This window comes from Bacillus rossius, chromosome 3 (genome assembly GCF_032445375.1).
Source record: "Bacillus rossius redtenbacheri isolate Brsri chromosome 3, Brsri_v3, whole genome shotgun sequence".
NCBI lineage: Eukaryota > Metazoa > Arthropoda > Insecta > Phasmatodea > Bacillidae > Bacillus > Bacillus rossius.
The window spans coordinates 49863954-49886593 of NC_086332.1; the positions used below are offsets into that span (position 1 = coordinate 49863954).

Below are 22640 nucleotides of genomic sequence, written 5' to 3' on the forward strand. Positions count from 1 at the left end.
AGAAAATGTGCCATCAGTTGATTACGAAGCTGGAAAGGCGAGCGGAGAGGCCAGGAGATGCTACAAACGTGACATGCGATACTGCTCAGCGCGTGGACCGGAGTCGGCCCCCAGCAGCGGAGCGCCAGATGAGCGACCAACCAAAGACTGAAGTTCCCGTGGCAGATGCACCACACGAGAACACTGGTATCCGGCTCTCCAGGAAGAGGTGTGTGCAGGTAGAGAAGCCACTGAAACTTTGCGACTCACTGAAGTTCGAGCCACTACCGAAACCACAATGAAATTCCACCCCTACTAGAGACAGGGTCGTCGAGAGAGAGGGGCGGTGGGCAAAATCCCCTGGGCCCCAAGCACCAGGGGGTACGTGTAGATATGTTTCAAAATATTTTAATGCATGCGTTAACCCTGATGGTAGGACAAAAATTACAAGTCTATTGCTAATATAATCCATTGAAAATGTAAGTTATGCAATATGCATGGATCACTTTTACAGTTATGGCCATGGTAATGTTTCATATTTTGATTTTGTTTTTGAATTTGGGGTTTGAAAAATATGTTTTGCCCCCGGGCCATCAGTTTATATTGATGGCCCTTAAAGTATCAGTGGTCTAGTGGTCAGTTCACTCACTTCCCACTAAGGCAATCTGGGTTTGATTCCCAGCAAGTATAGTTATTTGTGTTTATTGTGAGCCAGTGTTTTTTTTTTTGGTTCTCTTGTTTCCCTTACTCACTCACTCACTCATTCATTCAATTAATCAATGATCCATTCTCATCTCACAGTCTCTGATGATCCTAGTGTTGACAAGACTTAAGGCTGTGTTTCAGATGCCATGTTGATGTTTTTCTGTCATTACTTTTATTTAAGGGCTATTTATAAAATTTTAACTCGATACCTCCCTTGCATTTGCTATGCCACAAATGTGTGTGATGATAATCTCAAACACTTGCTCCCCTTCTTGCACTCATTATATTGTACTTAAGTGAATATCTGTTGAATTATTTGTGACAGCATGCAAGGGAAGTATGAAGTTATAATTTTAGAAACAGTCCCAATATAAAAGTAATGACAAAAAAAATGGTATGTGTGACTGTAATTAAATTAATCTTTTTATCCATTAGTCACTATGTACATATAATTCAATTTTTAAATGCAAATTTAATAAACTTTCACCAAATTCTGGGGTCAGTAAATTCCCATACTACACAAAAAAAAAGGATCAAAGTCATTTGCATGCAGTATGTTGTGAATGTACAGTGAAGTCACTGCATTACTTTCTCTTGCTGCTTGAGACAAGACATGATAATATTCATGGATAAACTATAGTAAGAAAACAAAATCCAGAATTTAATTCTAATATACTGAATCATCATTTGCAGGACATTTTTAGTGTGGTGGTCCTTTTGATACTCTTTTAAAAAAAAATTCACATGTAGTGTTAACAGTTGTTCTTCCCCAAATGGCTGTCCGATAATGGAGTGTGATATCTTTGAACCTCATCCAAATGTTTTATGGTTTGTACACCTCACATTAAAAAAAAGAAGTTTCAGATACAGTGTCCCAGCTGTGCTCTGTGAGCACTTTCCATCTCATTTTGTCTTGGGACATGTTCCTCTCGTGATAGTGTCCTGGTCCTGCCCTCAATCCCCAACAGCTTCCTCCGCATTCTCCGGCCAACACATCATCTGCATTCCCACTCACATCCCAATCTTCTCCTTTAGAAAGCATCAAATTGCATTCCTCATGTTCAGCATTAACTTTAAATTAGTAATGGATCAAATCCCAATTTCCTCGAATTTGAATCTCTGTCTTAAAGGTTTAAAATAAAATAATGTGCAAGAAATAAAAAATATAAATATCGAAAAATTGAAACCTTTAATTATTGTTTAATTTTTTTTTTCATTAACTAAGTTTACTGAATCAATATCAAATTTTATTTACAAATTCCACAAAATTCAAAATATATTGGGGAAAGGTGGTAGAAATGTCAGTTGAATCTTTGAATTTACTATATTCCTTCCAATATTTTTCTTTGAATCTATACCCTGAAATATACAATCTTTTAAAAATTAAAGATTTAATGGTATTTCATAATTTGATTGGCCCACCCTTACTTTAAATGCCAATACTATAGGATGGCTACAGTAAGGAAAAACATGGAAAACCGGTAAAAGCCGGGGAATTAAAAATTCACATGGAAAACCTGTAATTCTCAGGGCATTAAGCAAGAACACAGGGAACTTTTTGTTAAACAATGTTTAATGGGAAATTGTAGATAAGAGAAAGGTACTGGCCACATAATGCTGCACAAACGACATTCCTAGAGCAACTTAGCATACTTGAGGACCAAAAAAGTCCAGTAGGTTTTTCATATTAATATTGCAAAACCAAGATAATTCTATCACCAGACGTGAGCTTCAACTTTCCAATATAAATTGTTGTGATTTGCTCGTCAATTGATTGTCTTGTGTTTCAGTTTGATTTAAAAGTTAATCTAATTGTATGTGGCCTATTTTGATATTGCATACAAAATAGAGATTGTACACAGAGACCTTAATTGAAAAGTTAAACAAAAACTTGTACAAATTTTTTAGTTTTTGTGACTGTTCATATTATAGAAAAAATTTTGAAGTATAGAAATTATATATTTTTTAGAAAAAACACAACAAATTTTATTATTTATTTTATTATTTCAGTAAAGATTGACATGTTGTCTGCTAATACACTCCAGAATGGTTTTTGGTATGTTCTCAAAATCCACCCTGATGTGTTACGTGCAGGCTAGCTGAAAAAGAGAATGATCAAATAATCAGGGATTTTCGGATGAAGTTCAACCAGAATATGGCCCTGCTGGAAAACAGTATTCAGATGTTTTCTCAGAGCTACTACAAGTTCAACACGGGTTTCCAGGAAAGTCTGGGTGAGTTACAAGTTATACGTAAATACAGATGTATTTTTTAAATCCATAAATTGTTGAATATATTTTAAGAGTATTATTGAATTTATTTTTAATGAATTTTTCAAATAGGATTGTTTAACATTTTATAAGGTGGATAGTGCTGAATTAAATTACGCCTCACTTAAGGCAGAAATGCACAAAGCAAACACCTTTGAACCTTTAAAACAGTATACATCATCGCAAATGCATTTATGGTTAATAACAAATAATTTTCATGGATCATGCCCCTAACTATAATAAATTAAGAACAAGCTCATCTCAGGAAAAACTCAGCTTGAATCATGAATACATCCAAAATAAAGAAAAAAACATCTGTTGGTTATGTTTGTTTTTCATACTCATTGTGTGTGGTGTAGGCTTCAGGCTTGGCACAGCATTCCCAACAAAGCTAACCCGTTTACACTCAAGGTAAAATAAATTAATATAAAACAAACTAAGCAGAGTAGTTGACACTGAAAAACCACTCCACAAACTTGTAAATATCTAAAAATACATTTTTTAACACCCTTGAGTTAGTTATGAAAATTCATTAGCAGCCTTCACTTCACAAATTACTCATATATTACCTACTTACTACAGATTCAATTTTACACAATGTTTTAAGTGAACTGTTTTCCCAGGCAGCTATCTGGAGAAAGGTGTGGCCGACATGTCCACTCTGAGCGAAAAAATGTCATCACTCATCGATAGCCACGATGAGATTGTTCAGGGATTGGAGCGTATGAGCTCCGAAATGGTAAGTTACAATTTTTCTCTAGCATACTTAAGTGTAGGTACTTCTCAATTACCTAATTAATAAATTTACTGAATGTAAAATTTTATTTTTTTTTATTCACATTGAGTCAGCAAAAATAACTTTAAATTTAAGATTAAATGTAATGTAACACATACAAAAAACCCTTCTGTTTTTCTTTTATTGCAGTGCTCCCATACAATAAATAAATAAATATTGGTGTTTACAAAGGGAAAGGAGTACAAACATTTCCCATAATCGGAAAGTAGTATTATCAAAATGGCTCCGAATGTGTCAGTTTTTTTATTATTTTTGTTAAAATTGGACCCTGTGTTAGAAAATAGTCTGTCATGCAAGTGCAAATCATGAAAATTGTTTGTCAGCCAAGCGTTAGTTTTCTGATATTTTCTACTGAGATGATGCCATGCATATGGATGTTGGAATATGTTAGTAAGTACATGTTCCTCCTCGTCTGCAATGCTTAGCTCTTAAATATAATAAAACTGTGGTGACTGTAAAACCTGTGCATTTCTGTGCACTTCATGACTGTAAAATAAGAGTCTGTCATGTATAATAATTGCGAATGCTTTTGTCGGTACGTTCTTTGAAGTGAATATCTTGATTTTGTAGTCTATTGCCTGTGACGACAGCTTCTTCTCGTTCTGACAGGACACATCGAATAAGAAAAGAATCACAATGAATTTAAAATTTTTCCGGTGTTAGTAATGCCGACAACTTGAGTAAACAAGCAGATGGTGTTGCAGCAGTAATGCTAGGACGGCAACGACCCGATCGCAGATGACTGTCACTTGGGCGGAGCTTGTGAAAGGGGAGGGAGCAGCACGACGAATAAGAGATAAAGAAGGAAAATAATGTAGGGGTGGAAGCGCAGGGGAAGGCGTTGAAAGAGAGGCGCAGAGCGAAATCGTTACGAGTCGTTTTGTTTACTGTCCCATATGGAAAGTGGGAGACCTAAGATGCACGACCGCGACTGCTCGCAGGTGCACACCTCCCAGCGCATGATCCAGGGACACCTGCGGACGGCCCGCAAGGCTGCGGACCTGGAGGCTGGCAAGCTGCACTCCCACTGGACCGAGGTCGCCCTGCCCGAGCTGCAGGGCCTAGCGAGGAGCCTCCAGCTGCAGAAGGGAGAGACCGCATCCCTCAAGAGGCTCATGTCAGACCAGGTGCCGTCAGCCGATCAGCTCTCTCGGTTCTCCAATAACATTATTTGCCTGTGCACGGTGCTCTGAATCACATGCCATGTTTTTTTTTATCATCAATACTTTTTTTAAGGGATTTTTCTAAAGAACAAGGGGTTGGCAGTGTCTTATTGTGCACTTAGAATATGTTTAGGGTAGAGGTGTAGCATACTCAACACCTAAACCCTTATTTTTGTGTGTTGGAATACTGGCCTTAGTCTAATATCATGGGTGTAAAAAAGTCTGCAATCTTTGTAATTATCATCACTTGGCTGACTTCTTATATCCATGATATATCTTTTTTTTAAAAAAAATATTTGTGGTATAACAACAAATGCAAGGAAGATATCAAGTTAGTTATGGAAATGATCCTTAAGTGTTCATGAACATGAGTCATGCTGAGATGGGGATCTAAACACGAGTGTAATGCTTTAGCAATCACAGCCAACAAGGACCTGAGAGGTTGTTAGTGAAGGTAACAACATGACACAGACCCAGTGGGACAACTCAAAGCACCAAAGTATAGAAAATTGTATGAAATATAATTTTAAGCTATCTGAAATTCATACCAACTCTATCTTTAAAAACGTTCTTCTTGCCGCATGTAAGAGGTTAAACACTGCACTCACATTTTTTTTAGATACTCATGTTAAATATAGATTTAATTTGTCCAAGAGTACAAGAGGTTCGAAAATGACTGAACTGTTTTTAAGGAACAAAACATAAATTTGCATTTACTTATATACTTTTCAAGGTTGAGACCGACTTGCTGCATATTTAATTATTAATAATTTAGTGTTGGTAATACTGTATAGACTATTTAGGAAAATCATAACTGAACATAATTTGAAGCAATGGTGTAATTTTTTAAACAATTTTGTTTTAAAAGTATTACAATTAGAGGTTATATACATACGTGATTAGGCAGACTTCTTAAAAAAGAGCTCGTTGTCAGATCTAACAAACTTACATAACCATGTTAGCAGTGCCCCAGAGGGTAAAAATATTTATATTAACTTGATTCTGTGACCTTAATTTCTTTCTGTTGTTGATGTAGTTTCATGTTTAATTTTAAACATTTGTCAATGTGTCATAATACTATTAATATGAATAACGAACTAAATATTTAAAGTCGGAAGCCCATTTTCCTTAAGCATTTCCTTTCGATCTATCTGCTGCTTTATTTACATAACCGTTAATTAGGTTTTTTAAGTTACATTTTTTACTTTTCCAGAATGCTTAGAAAAAAACCATAGCTAAACCAGAAACTAAATACATTTTTGTGCACTGTATATATCTGTTTAAATTTTCCATATAAATGCCTAAACTGAAGTTTTACGAATTGTATTTTTAGTAGTTGCATTATCCCATTCTCTGCCTTGAACTTTGGTGTTATTTTAGTTTTATAGTAATATCTATTGATAGCACGGTAAGTAAAACAACTGTCTCCACAGTTCACACGGTACCTGCCGCAGTTGGAGAAGCACGTCTCTGACCAGAAGGAGCTGTGCGCGCGCATCAAGGACAACTTCCTCCAGTTCGCCCGGCAGCAGTCGCAGAGGGCGGAGAAGCTGCGAAACTTCCTGGCCGTGGTGCACGACGAGGAGAGTGCGGCTGCTGCCGTGAGTGTCGGGGGAAGCACCTAGCGCTGTCACTTTGTCTTTAGAACACCATATAGATACACTATATGCATGTTGAAAGAAAACTGAATAATTTACAGAAACCAAAAATTTTAGTTTTTAGATAAAAAAAAATGTTAAATACAGCGATATGTTTTTAATCAAGCATGTTTGTTACCACAGCCTTGGCGGATTAGAGATTTTGCCACATTATCAGACGTCTATATACAGTAGACTTGAGATGATCTGGCACTGAATGCTCACGAATGCCTGATGGTCCAGCACCAGCAGGAATTGCACGGACTCTAATTAGTCGGAAGCATTTGGCGTGGTTCAAAAGAGTTTGGTGCGGTTCACAAGAATCTGGTGCAGTTCGGGATCGCTCAGAAGTTATTGGCTCGATTCCTTTTCCATCAGTAGTTTTTGAAATGAGAGCTTAGCACCATTTTCTCATTCATTGCATAGTTCGATATTGTGATTTGAGAATATTTAATAAATTTAAACGGTTAACATGTTTTTAAAACCGCATCGACAAGAACAAACATTCTAACACAGGGAAGAAACGAAAACAGGCTTATCTGATTACTGCACTAGTCAGCACACCGGGTCGGCTGGCCTGCCTTGTTGCCTTGCCTCTCATTTGAATTAAAACTATGCATTTATAGAAACTATTTCATTAAATTAATTTTAATGTTCAGTTTGCTATCAAACTCATTGCTAACTGAATTTGAGCTTAAAGCTTTTAAGTATCCTGTACGTACAGTAGAACTTTTATTAACCGGGGTAATGGGGGGATGGAGGGGGGGGGGGGGGGAAGTCAGCAAGTATAAGCGAAAATCACAGAAAATCAAATTCAAATGTATTTAGTTATTTAGGAAGGGCAGTTGTTCTGCACTTGTAATCCAGCTTAACATGGACTAGTATTTCTTCTCACAGGCAATTCTAGTCTGTTTGTTTATATTTTTTATTAGTAGTTTTTAGTTATACTCCTTTCTTGTCCCTTCCCTAGTGAATTAAATTTCGTAGTCTTGGTTCCCCCCCCCCAACCCCCCAAGTATGTTTAATTTTTGAGAACCCGGTTAACTGAATTACAGATTAATCAAGGTTCTACTGTAATTACCACAACATGTAAATTAAATCGAAATTAGGTCATTTTGAAAAAAAAAATTTTTTATGTCAATGATGTACCATTTAAAAATCTTACTTAAATGAGCCATCTTTCGAAATAATTGCCAAGTTAGCTAACTATTTTATTGTATGAATAAGAATAGTCAGTTACCTGAAGAAAAGATAAATGTTTGCAGGATAAGAAGTGCAGAGATTTTTCGCCCCCTTAAAAGTAAAGCATATTTTATATTTAAAATTTTAATTAATAATTGGGTTATTCAGGATTGTATAGCAAAAATTAGAATAGTATAATACAGAAATTTGTAGTCACAGTCTCAAATAATTTGGTGTAAAGTGGGAACTTTTAATCTTTTGGGGAAAATCGTACAACTTGTATAATACTAAACTTTTTTTTTTTTTTTCCATTCAGAACCATCGTTATCTGTTTTTGGCTTGATACACCATAAAATATTTTGTATCAGCTTAAGAAACTAATAAAAAAAATGGGTGCATGTTAGAAGATATACTTGGTATAGTACAATAATGTAAGGACTGGAGTGATATTAATGTTAATTATTGTGCTTGTCATCAGCTAAACTCAGGGTGTAACTTTGTTAGCTATGTATTTGGACTTAGGTGTGTTTGTACTTTAGTATTAAGTATTTAGTATTAAGGCAATATGATAATTTGTGAAGATTTCCTTCGTTTTAAATTCTAAAAAAACACATTGGTGCGTAGCTGCCATGTATGTCAGAAATGCAACTTCACACATAAGAGGGACAGTAAATATTTAGGGAACTCTAATATTTAAAACACTCGTAATCATGCATTGAAAGCAAACTTTTACTAGTGTCTGTCCATGTCTTCTATGAAATATAAGAATCAATCAATGGTTTATGATAGCTAAAAATATGATTAATAACCTTATTGGAAATGTCTAGATACATTGTCAAAATTTTAATGCTAACACCGGATCCAACTTCAGAGTTAAGAATTTAGAGTTACAAAAGTATGGGAGAGTATTTAAAGGTTTACAAAAGTATTTGAAAGTATATGAAATCATATAGTATTTGTGTATCGTGCCATGGAGCAATATCTCACCGGCTATCTCTCTCACTTTCTTTTCCTCCTCCACGGCAGCGTCATAAGGTAATGCAAATGTTAAAGGTGAGAAAGAACTTCATATAAGAAGTATACAGTAGAATCCCGCTAATCCGAACTAATTGGGACCGAACCCTGTTCGGATTAGCAAAAATTCGGATTAGGCGGAATATTGTCATATAATGCCATATATTGTGTCTGATATGTCAAATATGTATGAAAGGTCAGACGAAAAATACACCTTTATTATTTAGCGTACATATTTAGTATCATATATTATTTTTAATTACTCACATAGCCTAAACTGCAATTTCTAACATTCAGAGTTTAACAAATCCAACAGCATACATTACGTGACAACATTAGGTTGAAATGAAGGGCAGTTCGTGAGTGTGTATTAGCGGAAGGGCAGTGACCTTCAACAAGAGTAAGCAAAGCACCCATCCTCGTTCCCGTATAGGCATACGCTGCGTCACATGCTTCTGTTGTGTCACCTGCTTCTGTTGTGTCACCTGCTACTGCACACTTGCCCTGTGTTTTGTGAGCCCTTGTGAGCGGTGTGTAGTGCTGTTGGTCATCATGACAAACAATCGTAAACATAACTCTTGTACATTAAAAGAAAAACCGGAAGTGCTGAAAAGACTTGACAAAGATGAAAGTGCCACTCTTTTATCGAAAGAATTCGGTGTCGGCAAAGCAACCATTTCCCATTGGAAAAAGAACAGAGGTAAAATTGAGCAGTTTTGTACTACGACAAGTGAAAAAATTATTAAAAAACGTAGCAAAACGAGTGTCTTCTTACGAAACATTGCACCAGGGTTTAAAATGTATAAACAAAGCCTAACTGTGTTAGCCTGCTGCAACGCTTCTGCCACAAATAAGCTTCCATGATAGTTATCAGCATATCAGCAAAACCACGCTGTTTTAAAAACATGAAAATGATTACTCTCCCTGTATTTTACAGAAACCAAAAGAAAGCTTGGATAAATAGTGTCTTGTTCCAAGACTGGTTAGAAAAACAATTTGTGCAAAAAGTAAAGGCTTTTAACAAAGAAAATGGATTGCCTTCTAGTGCTTTGTTAGTCAGACAAAGCGCAGTCACATCCTGAAGAAATGGAACTTGTTTGCGGTGATATCAAAGCCATTTTTCTCCCACCAAACGTTACTTCAATTTTGCAGCCAATGGACCACGGAGTTTCGCAGGCTTTGAAACAGAATTACAGAAAAATGCTTCTTCAAACACAAAAGGAATCTTTACACAAATCATGGACAAATCTCTGGCCTGATTTAGAGTTTGTCTAAGTGGTCTTCCCCCAGCAAAAGAAAAGTTTGAACTTCAACTAGTGAAAAAAATTGTACCAGGTTGCGAAAATGCAGAAGAGTGCTTTGAAAAGTGGACGGCCATTGACGACTGTGGCCACGAGGAATACACAGATGAAGATATCGAAGCAGCTGTGCAGGGAACGTCAACTGATCTCGATGCAGACGACAGTGAGGAGGAAGGGGACACGCCGACTGATGTTTCTCACACTGCCGCAACCAGTGCCCTTGATCTGGCTTTGCGCTATGTCGAGCAACATGTCAATGTAACCCCAACAGATGTTATGTTTGTGCGGCGTTGGCGAAACATTGCATCTTCAAGCCGATTTAGTGCATTGCGTCAAAGGAAGATTACTGACCTTGCCTCTTAGATAATGGTTTGCTTTTTTACGTTTTGTTTTGTGTCAATCCTGTACAGAACATGAATTATACATATAGTATGTAAGCAAATTCAAAAATTTTCAATACGTACATATGTATTGAAGTACTACGTACGTAATCCTATTTTTTTCTCTTTTCAGTTAGACAATGAAATAGATAAATTAAAAGTTTCTTATGTACATATTAATAAATGTACAACATTACTTGAAAGATCTTGTTTTTCTTTACTTTTCTTAGTTCTTAAATGTTATAAAAAATTTTTTTGTCCTAGCCCTGTTCGGATTAAGCGGATTTTCGGATTAGCAGGACTATACTGTGCCACAAAAAAAAAATAAACATTTTATTGCCTAATTAAATGTTTGGCAGAATAATTTTACTTCACTTTACATTTTTCTTTTAACATCCATTAAGCAATTCTGCTACTAACCTACCCATTGGAAATAGGATATTTTGTGATATCATGATGTCATTTTCCATTGTAAAGAAAGTAGAATATAGTAGCAGTTTTTTCTTCCTGTCATGACTTTGTGAGCAATAAATGTATGTGTTAACTCCAGGAGATATCATCCATTCTTCACGGAGTGACACTCGCGCTGGAGGCAAAGAAGTCTCAGTCTGCCAAGTTCCTGGAGCGCGTGTCCCGAGTCGGAGAGGAGTTCTCGCGAGAGGACGAAGCAAGCAGCAAGCTGTCGCGAGTCATTGCGGAGGACATCGATCGACAAGCGAAGAAGAACAAGGAGCAGCTCGAGCTGTACCAAGACCAAAGTGAGGAGATAAACATCAGCATAGATGGTATCATTGACAGGGTAAGATTGTGCAACTAATTCTATACAGTATATCTATGTCATGGGTTATTTTATGCATGATTTTTTTAAAATTTGGTTTTGACAGGAAAAATCTGTTGCAGCCATTAGGGTAAATCAAGGCAATTACATCTAAGTCACGAAAGTGTAACTCTCACAAGGTAACAAAAAGTGCAAAGTTCAGAAGTAGGGAGTTTGGTGGCAGAGAGAGAGGAATGGGGCACTCAACAACATGTCACACTTACAAAATTGCACACTTGCACACTCACAAACTTTCTTGTACATTTATATTTCTCTATATGTGAAGCTTCACTTCTAATGCCCATAGCGGCCACATATGCATGTACTTTTATCCTAAAAATAATTTTAAATACAGTGGTCAGAACTCTTGCTTTAAAAAAAACCTCCAAATAAATGTTTGACCTTTTTTTCTTCCAAAAAGTTATGAAATTGATAACATAAGACCTTTTGTTGTATGCTGAAGTTATGTACGGTGTCTGAGCGAGTGCATGTGGTGCAGTCGCTGGCGTGCGGGAGCGCGGCGGAGCGCCACCTCCGGGAGCTGGAGACGAGCGTGCAAGGCGCGCTGAGCGGGGGACAGGCCGCCTGGAGGGACCACTACCAGCAGACGGAGGAGCACCTGAGGGCTCACGCGGAGCACCTCAACGCGGGCCTGGACGCACGGCTGCAGCAGACGCGCTTGCTGACCGGCACGGTGCACGGCACTGCAGAGGCGCACGAGGCGGCACTCGAGGGGCAGCGCCTGGGGCTGGGCGACTTCGTCCGCGGCCGCCAGGACGCGGCCGAGGAGCAGTGCTCGCGCGTGGCCGAGTGGAGCCACGCTGCCACCTCCGAGGTCCGGCGTCTCGACAGCGACCTCGAGAGGTTCATCGGCGAGGACCTGCGCATGGACCTATCCAGAGGTGCGCTCTCACTCCTGCCCTCTTGACTGCTAACCCGCGAGTCGTTGTGGCCATCTCAATATCAGAGACATGCTATGTACAGCAGAGGTGCCAACCATTTACCAATGCAATCAGTAGTAAATATAAAAAAAAATCAGTAGTTTTAGAATATTATCAGTAGTGAATTAAATCAGGGGCGGATCCAGCTTTGGGAGGGGTGGAAGTAGATGTTCGACAAAGTTCACACACATGACCTATAATAAAACAAGAAAGGTATATAACTTACACATGTTGTTTGTATGAAACTTCTTCACAGTTAAGTCTAGGATTTCTGGAGCATATTGAGTGTTGCCTTCTTTGCTTTGATAAGCACATCACTTGAGAATTTCTGATCAAAGCAAGCTTTGCCACTTGTTAGCATGTGTGTCTTCTGGATAACCAAAGATTCTAGTAATTCAGAACCCATTGTAGGCCTGAATTCTGTCTTGTTTTTCCTAACCATGCTAAAAATTCTCTCGCAAGAAGCATTACTATGAGGTATCGTAAGAATTGCCAACATTATTTTAGGAAGGACAATGAATTTCTTATGTCCATCAGCATTCTTCAGTTTTGTAATCAAATGCCATGCAACATCCATTCTATTTCTGTTACATGATTTGATTTCCTGAGGAAGATCTTCACACTGATACCTAGCAAATTCCACTTCCAGATCAGAGCTCTCCTGCTCATTCAACAAGAATGAATGCTTCGCACAAAAATACTAGGCTTCAGAAACATGATAAAAAGCTCAGTGAGTAGTGACAATAGCTCACTATGGAGAATGTGAATTAGCGGTTCTTCACTTTGCAGCACCGTATTAATTCTTGTAAACACTGGGGTAGTGTTTTGGAGGAACAAACAGTACAATTTTGTAACAGGCGAAGACAAAGCCTGCTTAATCCTATCAAGTCGTACATTCACACTGTGATGCGTAGGCTTGGTTGCTATTTTTTTTTGCTGATTTTGGATTTTGACTGCTTGAGATGTCAATCTTGCGTTTTGATTGAGCTGGAGCTTCATCATTCTTTGACTTAGACGAAGCGTGCTTCTTAGTTGTAGACGTTGCAACATCTCGAGGTATGGAGTCTCTGTCAGGTGCATTTGGCCTCTCAAGAACGTACGAATTGGACTTGATATTGGTAACATTTGAAGTTTTTTGCCTTGCTTTGTCATTCAAAGGAACTAAAGTACTAGTAATTTCAGGTATGCACCCAGCCTCTCCTACTTCATTACCACCAGCTGAAATGCAAGCAGTATGTTTCAAATTACGTTCATCACACTTTTTTTCACCAAAAACAAAACTGAGTAGTGGAGGCCACTGTTCCAAAAACCTATCAATACAATTCTTTAAAGATAACCATCTAGTGCTTGTATGCTTTAGAATTTTGTGTGTGGCAGTATCGCACAGAACCTGACATTGCTGCAGCTTCTGATGACGAAGAGAACTTCTATCTAAGTAGTGGTACAAATCAACCAAAAGATCTTCAATACATACTGGCAATTCTTTTGCAGCATTCTGTGCAGCAATGTGTATTAAATGACAAGCGCAACCCTGCATGAACACATTTGGATTTTCTTTCTTTATGAAGGAAGCTGTTCCTTTATGTCTGCCAATCATTGTTGAACAATTATCTGTGCCAAATGACAAGCAGTTATTCCATGTCAAACCCCTCTTCTGTATCTCTTCATTAATCGAAATGAAGATGTTTTCTCCTGTGTTTTGAACTTTGCAAGCACAAACAGCAAGAACTTCTGAAACGATTTTTCCTAGATCAGATCTGTAGGCCGTTACGACGATGGTGTATAATGTAACCTCTTCATTGTCATTACTCCCATCAGTAGCAATACTGAAAACTGAATGCTTTAAGTTATCAATTATTTCGGCTTGGGATGTCTCTGTAAGTGATTTCACAATTGCAGTAGTCTTTGTTCGCTTGCAAGCATAATTCTGTGCGATATTTGAATCTGGACACATTGATTTTAATAAAGGGCTGAAATGATATGCAACAGCAAGTGGTATGTTGTGCTCGATGAGAAATGAAGTAAAAAGAACTTCGGCGTTTGTAGTGGGATCAGCAGTCTCAGTTTTAAAAAAAGACGTCAAAGTTTTATTAGCATTTTTTACTTGCAAATTGTCCATGTGCTTTTTACTACTTACGTGACGCTGGCAATCGTTTTTACCTCCATGTTGAACACTAAAATCGCACTTGCACAAATTACAAAACACGTGGTATTTAGATACACTAGACACGGCTAGACTTGTCCACAACTGCGAATATTCTTTGTGATACTTTTGTGAATTTTTTGGTTTGGAAGCCATGTTGAGTTCACACGCACGCAACATTTATATTTCCCAAATATTTAAGGTAACTTCAAATGTAAAACTTGATAACTACACATGACGTTTCCCGCACAAAGAACAACCAACAACTGGACGGATCGATGTATCGATGAATGAGTCGAAAAGCCAATCCACACGCCCGAAGCAATACACAGATTGATTGTATATAATAGATATTTTTCTCGTGCTTATACAAATACAAAAGTATCTTGAACAAGCGAAGCAGGACGTTGTACACCATACGCGTTTAAACAACTTATCTATACACAAAACACATAATTCACAATAATATGCTAACTCGACTAGTTCCACACAATTTTAAAGTGAAAACAAAACTCTCCCTGAGCGTGGGAAAATGATGCGTCATACGATATACACAGCTGTAGATGCGTACGTGCACAAGACAATGGCCCGTTTTTTTTATCTGAAGCTGATTATTCCGTAGCTTAAAAACGGAATCCGTACTTCCGTAGCAAGCCACAATAATTCGTATAAACTACGGACAATTCGTAGAACTTGGCACCTCTGTGTACAGTAGACTCGATTATCCGGAGTAATGTCTGGCAAGGGGTCCACGGATAACTGAAAAACAAGTTTAAAGTAAAGTAAAAAAAAAAAAATAATATAATGGTTTTTATACCGACTATCTAGTCACACTGTTAACAGACACCCCTCGAAGTAACACCCTAATTAGATCCAGTAAAACAGAGTGGTAATCAAAACGCACTAGTCAAATACATTTCTTCCATAACAGATTATTTTAACCAAAATAATTTGTTTTATAATCAGGTAAGTGTGCTTGCTGACTACGATTTTAATCAAGACACTACTCCTATTAAAATTAAAATAAAGTACTAATATAATTTATGTCTAAATATATTAGAAGTACATTTAAATAAATGTTGAATAACATTTTGAGATTAATTAATTTAATAATTCACGTATCACAGTGTTTACATGATACGGCTTGGTCAATACATTCCTATGTAGGTGCTACCAAAATTTCTGCAATACAAAATAATGTTTTTTATATAGCATATATATTTAAGTTATGATAAGATTTTAAAAAAGCAAAAACTTATAGTTTGAGGGCGTGCCGGTGTTAAGGTTTGAATACTGGTGGAAAATAATGGGCGCCACCACGTGAGTGGGCACGTGGACCCGGCTCGAAACTCTTAACTCAGGGCGTTACGTGGCCCGTGTGCGGCGAGATATTAAACCCTCCTAATTTTAAATGCAACACCTGTTCCTAACCAAGCCCACTCTCAGCGTCGGGCACGCTACTAATTAATCGCAGTGGGCTCTTAGGGCGTCCCACACGCCGCTGACTGGTTAAGGACCCACGTAGCCCCCCCGAACACAAAGACACGTGACTCAATTAAGTTGGTTTTTATTTACTCACGTTACACGCCCTTACACAATCCTTCCTTGATACTGTTATAAAATGCCCGAGGCACGAATCAAATTAGGTGAGGAGGCGAACCACGCACGTGGTCGCCTCAAGTTCTTACTGCTTACACGGATGACTAAAAACTCCGGAGAGTAAATAATTATTAATTAAACAGTCTCTCCGACCGAGAGAGGCCCCGAGGATATAAAGAAAACGATTTGGATAAATTACTTAACAGAACTACTTCTCGGTGAAACAACGGTGATGTCCTCGGGGTGTCTGCAGAGACGTCCGCTCTCGGCCGGCTGTAGAAGGAGACTGGGCTGAGACCAGGGCTTGCGGCAGGCAACATGGCGCCCTTCGCACCGAACACAATTACCGTTAACAACTTAGCTATTGCGTGCTCTGGGTTATTATTGAAAATAACATAAACTCTTTATAAAAATTAGCACATCACATCCATACCCAGACCGTCTGTAATAATTACTTATATGATAGAAAACAGTTTAAATCAAGTTACATGCTAGTTCCTCCGCCGCCTGCTGGGAGCGTCCTTGTCCGTGCTTGCACGTATTTAATTGCAAAACCTCATAATTTAATTAAACAAAAGACACTCACATACATAGCCGTCGTGACACTATTTTGGGGCGAAAAGAAAAGGATTACAATACTTATTAATATGCATAGGGGTGCGGCGCACTGCAGCTAAGCGCCCTCTTGCTGTAGTTCGTGGCGAAGTTTGAATCTCACACGGCTACGTACGTCACGATACAAATGCCGAGTAGGAAAGGGAACGGAGGATGATCAGGCTCGTGGGGCGAAGCCCCGGCTGACGTCAAGTTTTCTATCATGAGAAAGATTAATTCACCTGTTAATGTAATTCCCGACTCTATGCCAGATGGCGGAATATAAACGTTGGCTTAACACTCGGATGTCATCGGAAATAAATATGCAATGATAATGAAGGAAGCAAACAAAACAGCAAAATATTGTTTGATGATTCGTAAATTGTATTTAATGTGACACAAGTGTCATTAACATTGTGTAGGTACAGAAATAAAAAGTTCAATTAGCTATGTTTATGCTTTATGGAAATATGTATGACACATTTCCTGCACACCAGTAAACCTGCATCCAGATAATCGGGAGTCTACTGTATTTCAGTTGAGTATGTATGTATTTCAGTCTAAGTTCAAAAGGATGATGGAGGTAGTGGATAGGTACCAAGCAAGTAAAAATTTTTTTGTATACCTAAAACCATCAGATTGCATTTCAGGAATTTAAGCAGATGTGTGCATGCCAAAGAGACGTGTTCATGGAATCAATTCTTTTAAAGATTTAAAGACAGTAAAATATCTTGCATACCAAAATAGTAGCCAATAATCCTGACTCCTTGTACCGCCAGATCCAACTTCTCAAGGGGTCCACTACAGACTCTCATCAGTGCTGTCTTCTCGGGAGGAGTTGCTGGATGAGATCAGAGCCTACGCGCACATGATAGCAGATGAGAAGGCAATGGAGGTAAAAAAAAAAAATAGGGCTATATGTGTTAACAAGGAAAAGAAACAGCGAGGGTAGGGTTTTGTGTCACATGGTTATGAACAGTCTTAGTGTGACTGTTATCCATGAAATCTGTGCATATTATACTATTATATTCCTGGAAATTTATACCTAGTGAATGTTTCACAGCTTTTGAAAATCGAAAACCAAGGATCAAAAATAATTTTTAAAATGCTGCACAGAAAACTGGGGTTGAAATTAATTAACATTATCAATGGAAATCTTGGTTTAAATCAACATTTGCTGGAGAATGTATCGTAACCCAAACTGACATTTTCTACTGATTTACACAATACATATTAACCATCAACTAGTGTAGCAAATTTCCTTTACATGTTTACGTAGTCAGATCTCAATTAAGCGCAGAAAATGAGCGGACCAACATTAAAAAAAAAAAAAGTACTTGTGCATGGTCTGCATTTGTCTATTCATGAATTAATCATAATTTAATAAATCAAAATTATATACATATTCGCATACACAATGTTGATTTTTTTTTTTTCATTTTCTCTAATAGTTTAGGGCTATTTCTGTAACTGTAACACTATACCTCTCTTGCAATTATTGTTCTGTCACAAACATTTTAAACAGATATTTACTGTGTGATATAATTGCTGTAAAATGTTGTTGTGCAAGTGATAACAATTACAAACACTTGCAGGACTTTTTACACCAATTATATGTATTACTTAATAAATATCCATCAAAAATATTTGTGACAACAAATTCACGAGAGGTATGAAACACCACTTAACTACTAGTAATGATATGAAAATGAAGAGAGAAAAAAAGGGGAGGGGGAGAAATCATAATGGCCTGTGAGACCCCACCTTATGATTTTGAAGTGAAAATGTCTACCTGTTTAAACTTTAGTGATTAATTCGCCATTTCTTAGTGAGAAAAAATGCACGACACTTATGGGGGCACAGTTTGTGCAAGGGCTTGGAGCATGATGTGTTGACTGATCATTGTGATGTTTTTTTGCTGAATTTGAAGTTAATCAGTGTTGATATATACACTCCTTTTAGACATAATTTAACAGGAAAATGCATTTCTGTTACACTACTAATATTTCAGTGCTAAAAATCACTGGTTCTTGTGAAAACTCCATGTGGTGTATGTTTGGCCGAATCACAATCATGGTTTTTTTTTATCTAAATGTTAATAATCACTATGTGCTGTTTTGGGCTCTTATAATTTTACCCAAAGGAAGAAAAAAAAACATTACATTTCGTACCGAATTTCCACTTTCTTATAAATAAATAAATAAATAAATAAATAAATAAGCCATCATCAGGTGCTGATTCTGCTAATTAAAAAAATACTAAGCATTCATATTGGCGTAGTTGGTCATAAGTTTCCTAAAAACATATCGTCGGTATATTGCCACAATAAAACCAAGTCCAAAACCGGCAAAAATTATCAAGTTATTTTCATAAATTTTTTACAAACAATATTTTAGTTATTGAGACTTAGTCAGGATAGCAAATTGTAATTCCTTGTATACCGATTTATATACTGACTGGCATTTTTTGAGCTATACTTTTGGTCTTAATTAGGCACATTAGTAATTTAATCTCATTTTCGCCTCTATAAAATAAAATAAAATAAAATAATATTTTTCTGTTGGAGAGAAAGTTTACTTACATGCCATGAAAGATAACATGACTGAAAAAATAAAGAAATTAAAATTAAGCATTCTTGGTGTAACTTCCACCTTTTAAGAGGACAAGATGGTATCTGAAAGATGGCATCTTACATAAAACAGTTTTTAAATCATAACTTTTTCACTGTTTATTATTGAACAAGTGGAGAAGCACATATTAATAAATTTTACGAGTCACTAAAAATGTGATTGTTGATAATTAATAATAGGATAAAAAAATGTGATTGTGATAATTAATAATAGGATAACATTTTCAGTAACTCTTCTAAGGAAATAACTACAAATTTTAACCCCCAACAATTTTGCAGGGTTAAAACATTTTAGATATTCCATTAAATCATGGTTCGGTATACTGTAAATTCATATCCTGACTTCCCCCCCCCCCCCCCAAAAAAAAAGTGATAAACTATATTTGTTAGCACTGATGGTTATAGTGCGAGGAACCCCTTTTTTAACAGCATTCTATTTATTTCTGGTTGGAGGAACATTCATGTTTGTTGTTTACGGAGCCAAGATAAGCAGTTGGCAGCAATTTTAATCTGTTCTTTTTTGTGAGGTCACATAATCGCAAAAAAAATATTTTGTAGGTGTAAATGAAAAGTGAGAAAAAAAGAGTAAAGAAACATCAATTTAGTGCAGAATGCCAGAAAAAACAAATTAAAAGGTTTAAAAAAAAAAGTACACGAAGCTTTAGTTTAAAGTTACTTATTTAATTCTTAAATGATAAATGATCATTCATATTATGTTATATATAAAATTTATGAGATTTTGATTTGTTTTTACTAGTATTCAGTATATGAAAACAGAAAAGAGTACATAGAAGCTTAGCATATTCATGTTTTTTTTGTCTAGTGTATACATGCTTGGATAAAAGTTTTTTTTTCCTTCCTTGATACTAATTAGTTTTATATAAACACACAGGGGTGGGGATGGTTGCCATGTCAATGCGTGTTTGGGTTGCTCAGTCCTAATGCTGTATGTTTGTGGCCAAATGTTTTACGCCATATCCAAAAAGTTTTTTCTCTTTACAATGTTTTGACAAAAACTAATTATCGGACAGGTGCTGGTGACAAATGTGTTTGCACTCTCAACTGTTGAGTAAACATATCAAGAGAAAATAAAATAAAGTAACTTAATATAATGATAAAAATTTATCAACTTAGCCCCTCTCCCAACTGAAAACTTTTGCATCAGTGTTGTGTATCTAACCTTATCAATTGCATCTATTGCTAATGATTTGACAGACGTTACCAAATAAAACGTGGTTAGCCAATAATGCGAGTGTTAGTAATGTCCCCAAACATCCACGTTAAAAATGGGCCTTCACGGCTTACTATGCCTTAACAAGACCAAAATTGCAATAATAAACTATAATAAATTGTTATGGCAAAAAAAAAAATTTTCTTCGAAAATGGCACACTTCAAATTTAAAGTCGTCCCTTGCCCAAGATATCAGAGTAGTTTCTATTAACAAAAATTATTTAAGACTATCCTGAGGTTGGATTTTGTTTTTCAAGTGATGCCATGCAACATGCACCAGCGAGCGTTGCACTTATCTTCTTGCCTCACTAACACACATACACCCCTGACTAGGCAGACCTCTTAAGAGGTATAACAAATAAAATCTTTTTGGGTTGACAATGAAAGTGCCAAATAAAAATATAACCTTTAGGTCAGTATAAGTCTACTTGTGTGTGTCTCATAAACTTTCTTCTTGCAGGGCCCAACTCATGAGAGCATAAGCAGTATCAACAAAGCCAAAGTGAGCCAAGATTACATCAGAAAATTGGGCAAACACAAACGGGGAAGACAGTGACAAAAATAAATTACAAATGTTTCTACGCTTAGAAGAGACAATACCTATCTGAAGATAAATAAGCTGCAATATAATATTGTAGATGTGTTTTATTGTCTAATCAAGTGATTAACCACGGACAATGAATGTTGTATGCTGCATTTAATATTGTACCTAATTAAGTTATTTAATTCATTGTTAGGTCCCATAGTTTCTACCATCTTTTTTATGCCAAGTCTGTATTTTAGTATTCAGTTGTTTTTAAATGTAATTAGGTTTGGAAATTGTTTTGTGCATGTAACTTATGTGCTGTGTGTTTAGTAAAGAATTTTTTTTTTTTTTACATTTTTTTCAACATTTTTTTTGCAGATCTCACCCAGTGAATATCTATCCTAATTAGATACAAATTTTGTAGTTTAGAAATTTGGAGAAAAAAAAAACCTATAGCAAAGAAAATGTATAATACAAGTTAGAAAATTAGTTTTTTAATTGATAAAGCTAACATGATACTTTGGAATTACTGGGTACAAGTCTCTCTTGCCACATTTTTAGAAGACGGGCTTTGCTTGTTGTGTCAGGAGGAGACCAAACCTCTTCTTCAACACCACCCTCTCTCGCGAATACTTGTCTTCAGGTGTGAATCGAGCTGAAAACATTGTCACAGTGATTATCATACATGCTGTTTAAGGTAATTTTAACCTGGGAAATTCACATTAAGTAAACAAGGGGTGGGTGCACTATGTTAACTTTACTTGTCCAATTTTTTAATAATTTTGTTAACTCAGTTCATACTGAAGCTGGAATGTCAGGTTATGAGTAGAGACACGGAAATTTCGCGAATCGCGATATCGCGAAATAACACCGCAATTTACCTTAATTCGCGACAAAACACCGAAATCGCACAGCATCGAGAAATAAAACTGATAATAATGAATTAGACCACCCATGCAAGACATCGCGAAAAACAAGTAAACACGACGTTGACGGCACATCGCCATTTTTCTAAGTTTCAACATGGCCGCTTTGTAGTAATGAAAGTAAATAATGATTTACAGTATTCCCGTCACGTAATCATTACAATTTGAAACGAAAGCAGTAATTGCAATCATAAACTAATTAAAGAGAAAAATGTACCTGAGCATCAACACAAAGTTAATAAAAAATACCGGCGATGTTTTCAACACAATATAGCTGCCATGATTTTCAACCCGCTGTATTTACACATTAATCTTGTAGAGAAATATAAAATTTTAATTCTTCCTTTCATGTTGAACAGTTAACAACCTCATGCTTTCAACTACGTTTGACTGGCTTGGCAACCTACTCGTTAGAGCTGTAGGTGTAGCAAACCGTATGTATTCGGTACTGACTGAGTAACGGGTGCGCCATCTAGTATCGAGTAACGAAACGTTACACACGGCTGGATTTCATTACTCGCATTTTTCGTATGTTTTACGCATGCGCGCGCATATTCGATGAATTTACGTTACAAAGAACGATGTTTGTTTATTAAGTATAATATGGAAATTTGTCGTCCAAGTTTTTTACTGTTTATAAGAAAGTATTTTTTACAAATTAGAAATATGTATGTTTTTGTTATTTATTATCGCGTATTTTCACGTTTTTTGTTGTTTTTATCTTAAAAGAGATAATATAATAAAACCGCTCTAATGAGATTTAATTGTTTCTTGGTTAACAAAAACTGTTAATTATCAAATATTGTT

The 22640-nt window shown here is 36.6% G+C and overlaps 1 protein-coding gene across 3 annotated transcripts in view; it reads left to right on the forward strand.

Annotated features, from left to right (window-relative positions):
• The window catches only part of LOC134530659 (kinesin-like protein KIF11), a 143368-nt gene extending 122111 nt beyond the window's left edge, over positions 1-21257 (forward strand). For 2 of the 3 annotated variants that reach the window (XM_063365693.1, XM_063365695.1), the window contains exons 3-11: positions 3-208; positions 2779-2918; positions 3578-3693; positions 4692-4877; positions 6347-6514; positions 10978-11226; positions 11744-12146; positions 17301-17416; positions 20842-21257. In XM_063365693.1, coding sequence (XP_063221763.1) covers positions 3-208; positions 2779-2918; positions 3578-3693; positions 4692-4877; positions 6347-6514; positions 10978-11226; positions 11744-12146; positions 17301-17416; positions 20842-20937 — 1680 coding nt within the window. In that variant the 3' untranslated portion in view covers positions 20938-21257. The remainder of the gene's footprint in view (positions 1-2; positions 209-2778; positions 2919-3577; positions 3694-4691; positions 4878-6346; positions 6515-10977; positions 11227-11743; positions 12147-17300; positions 17417-20841) is intronic. The other variant, XM_063365694.1, reaches the window with a different exon arrangement.
• The last annotated feature ends 1383 nt before the right edge of the window (positions 21258-22640 follow it).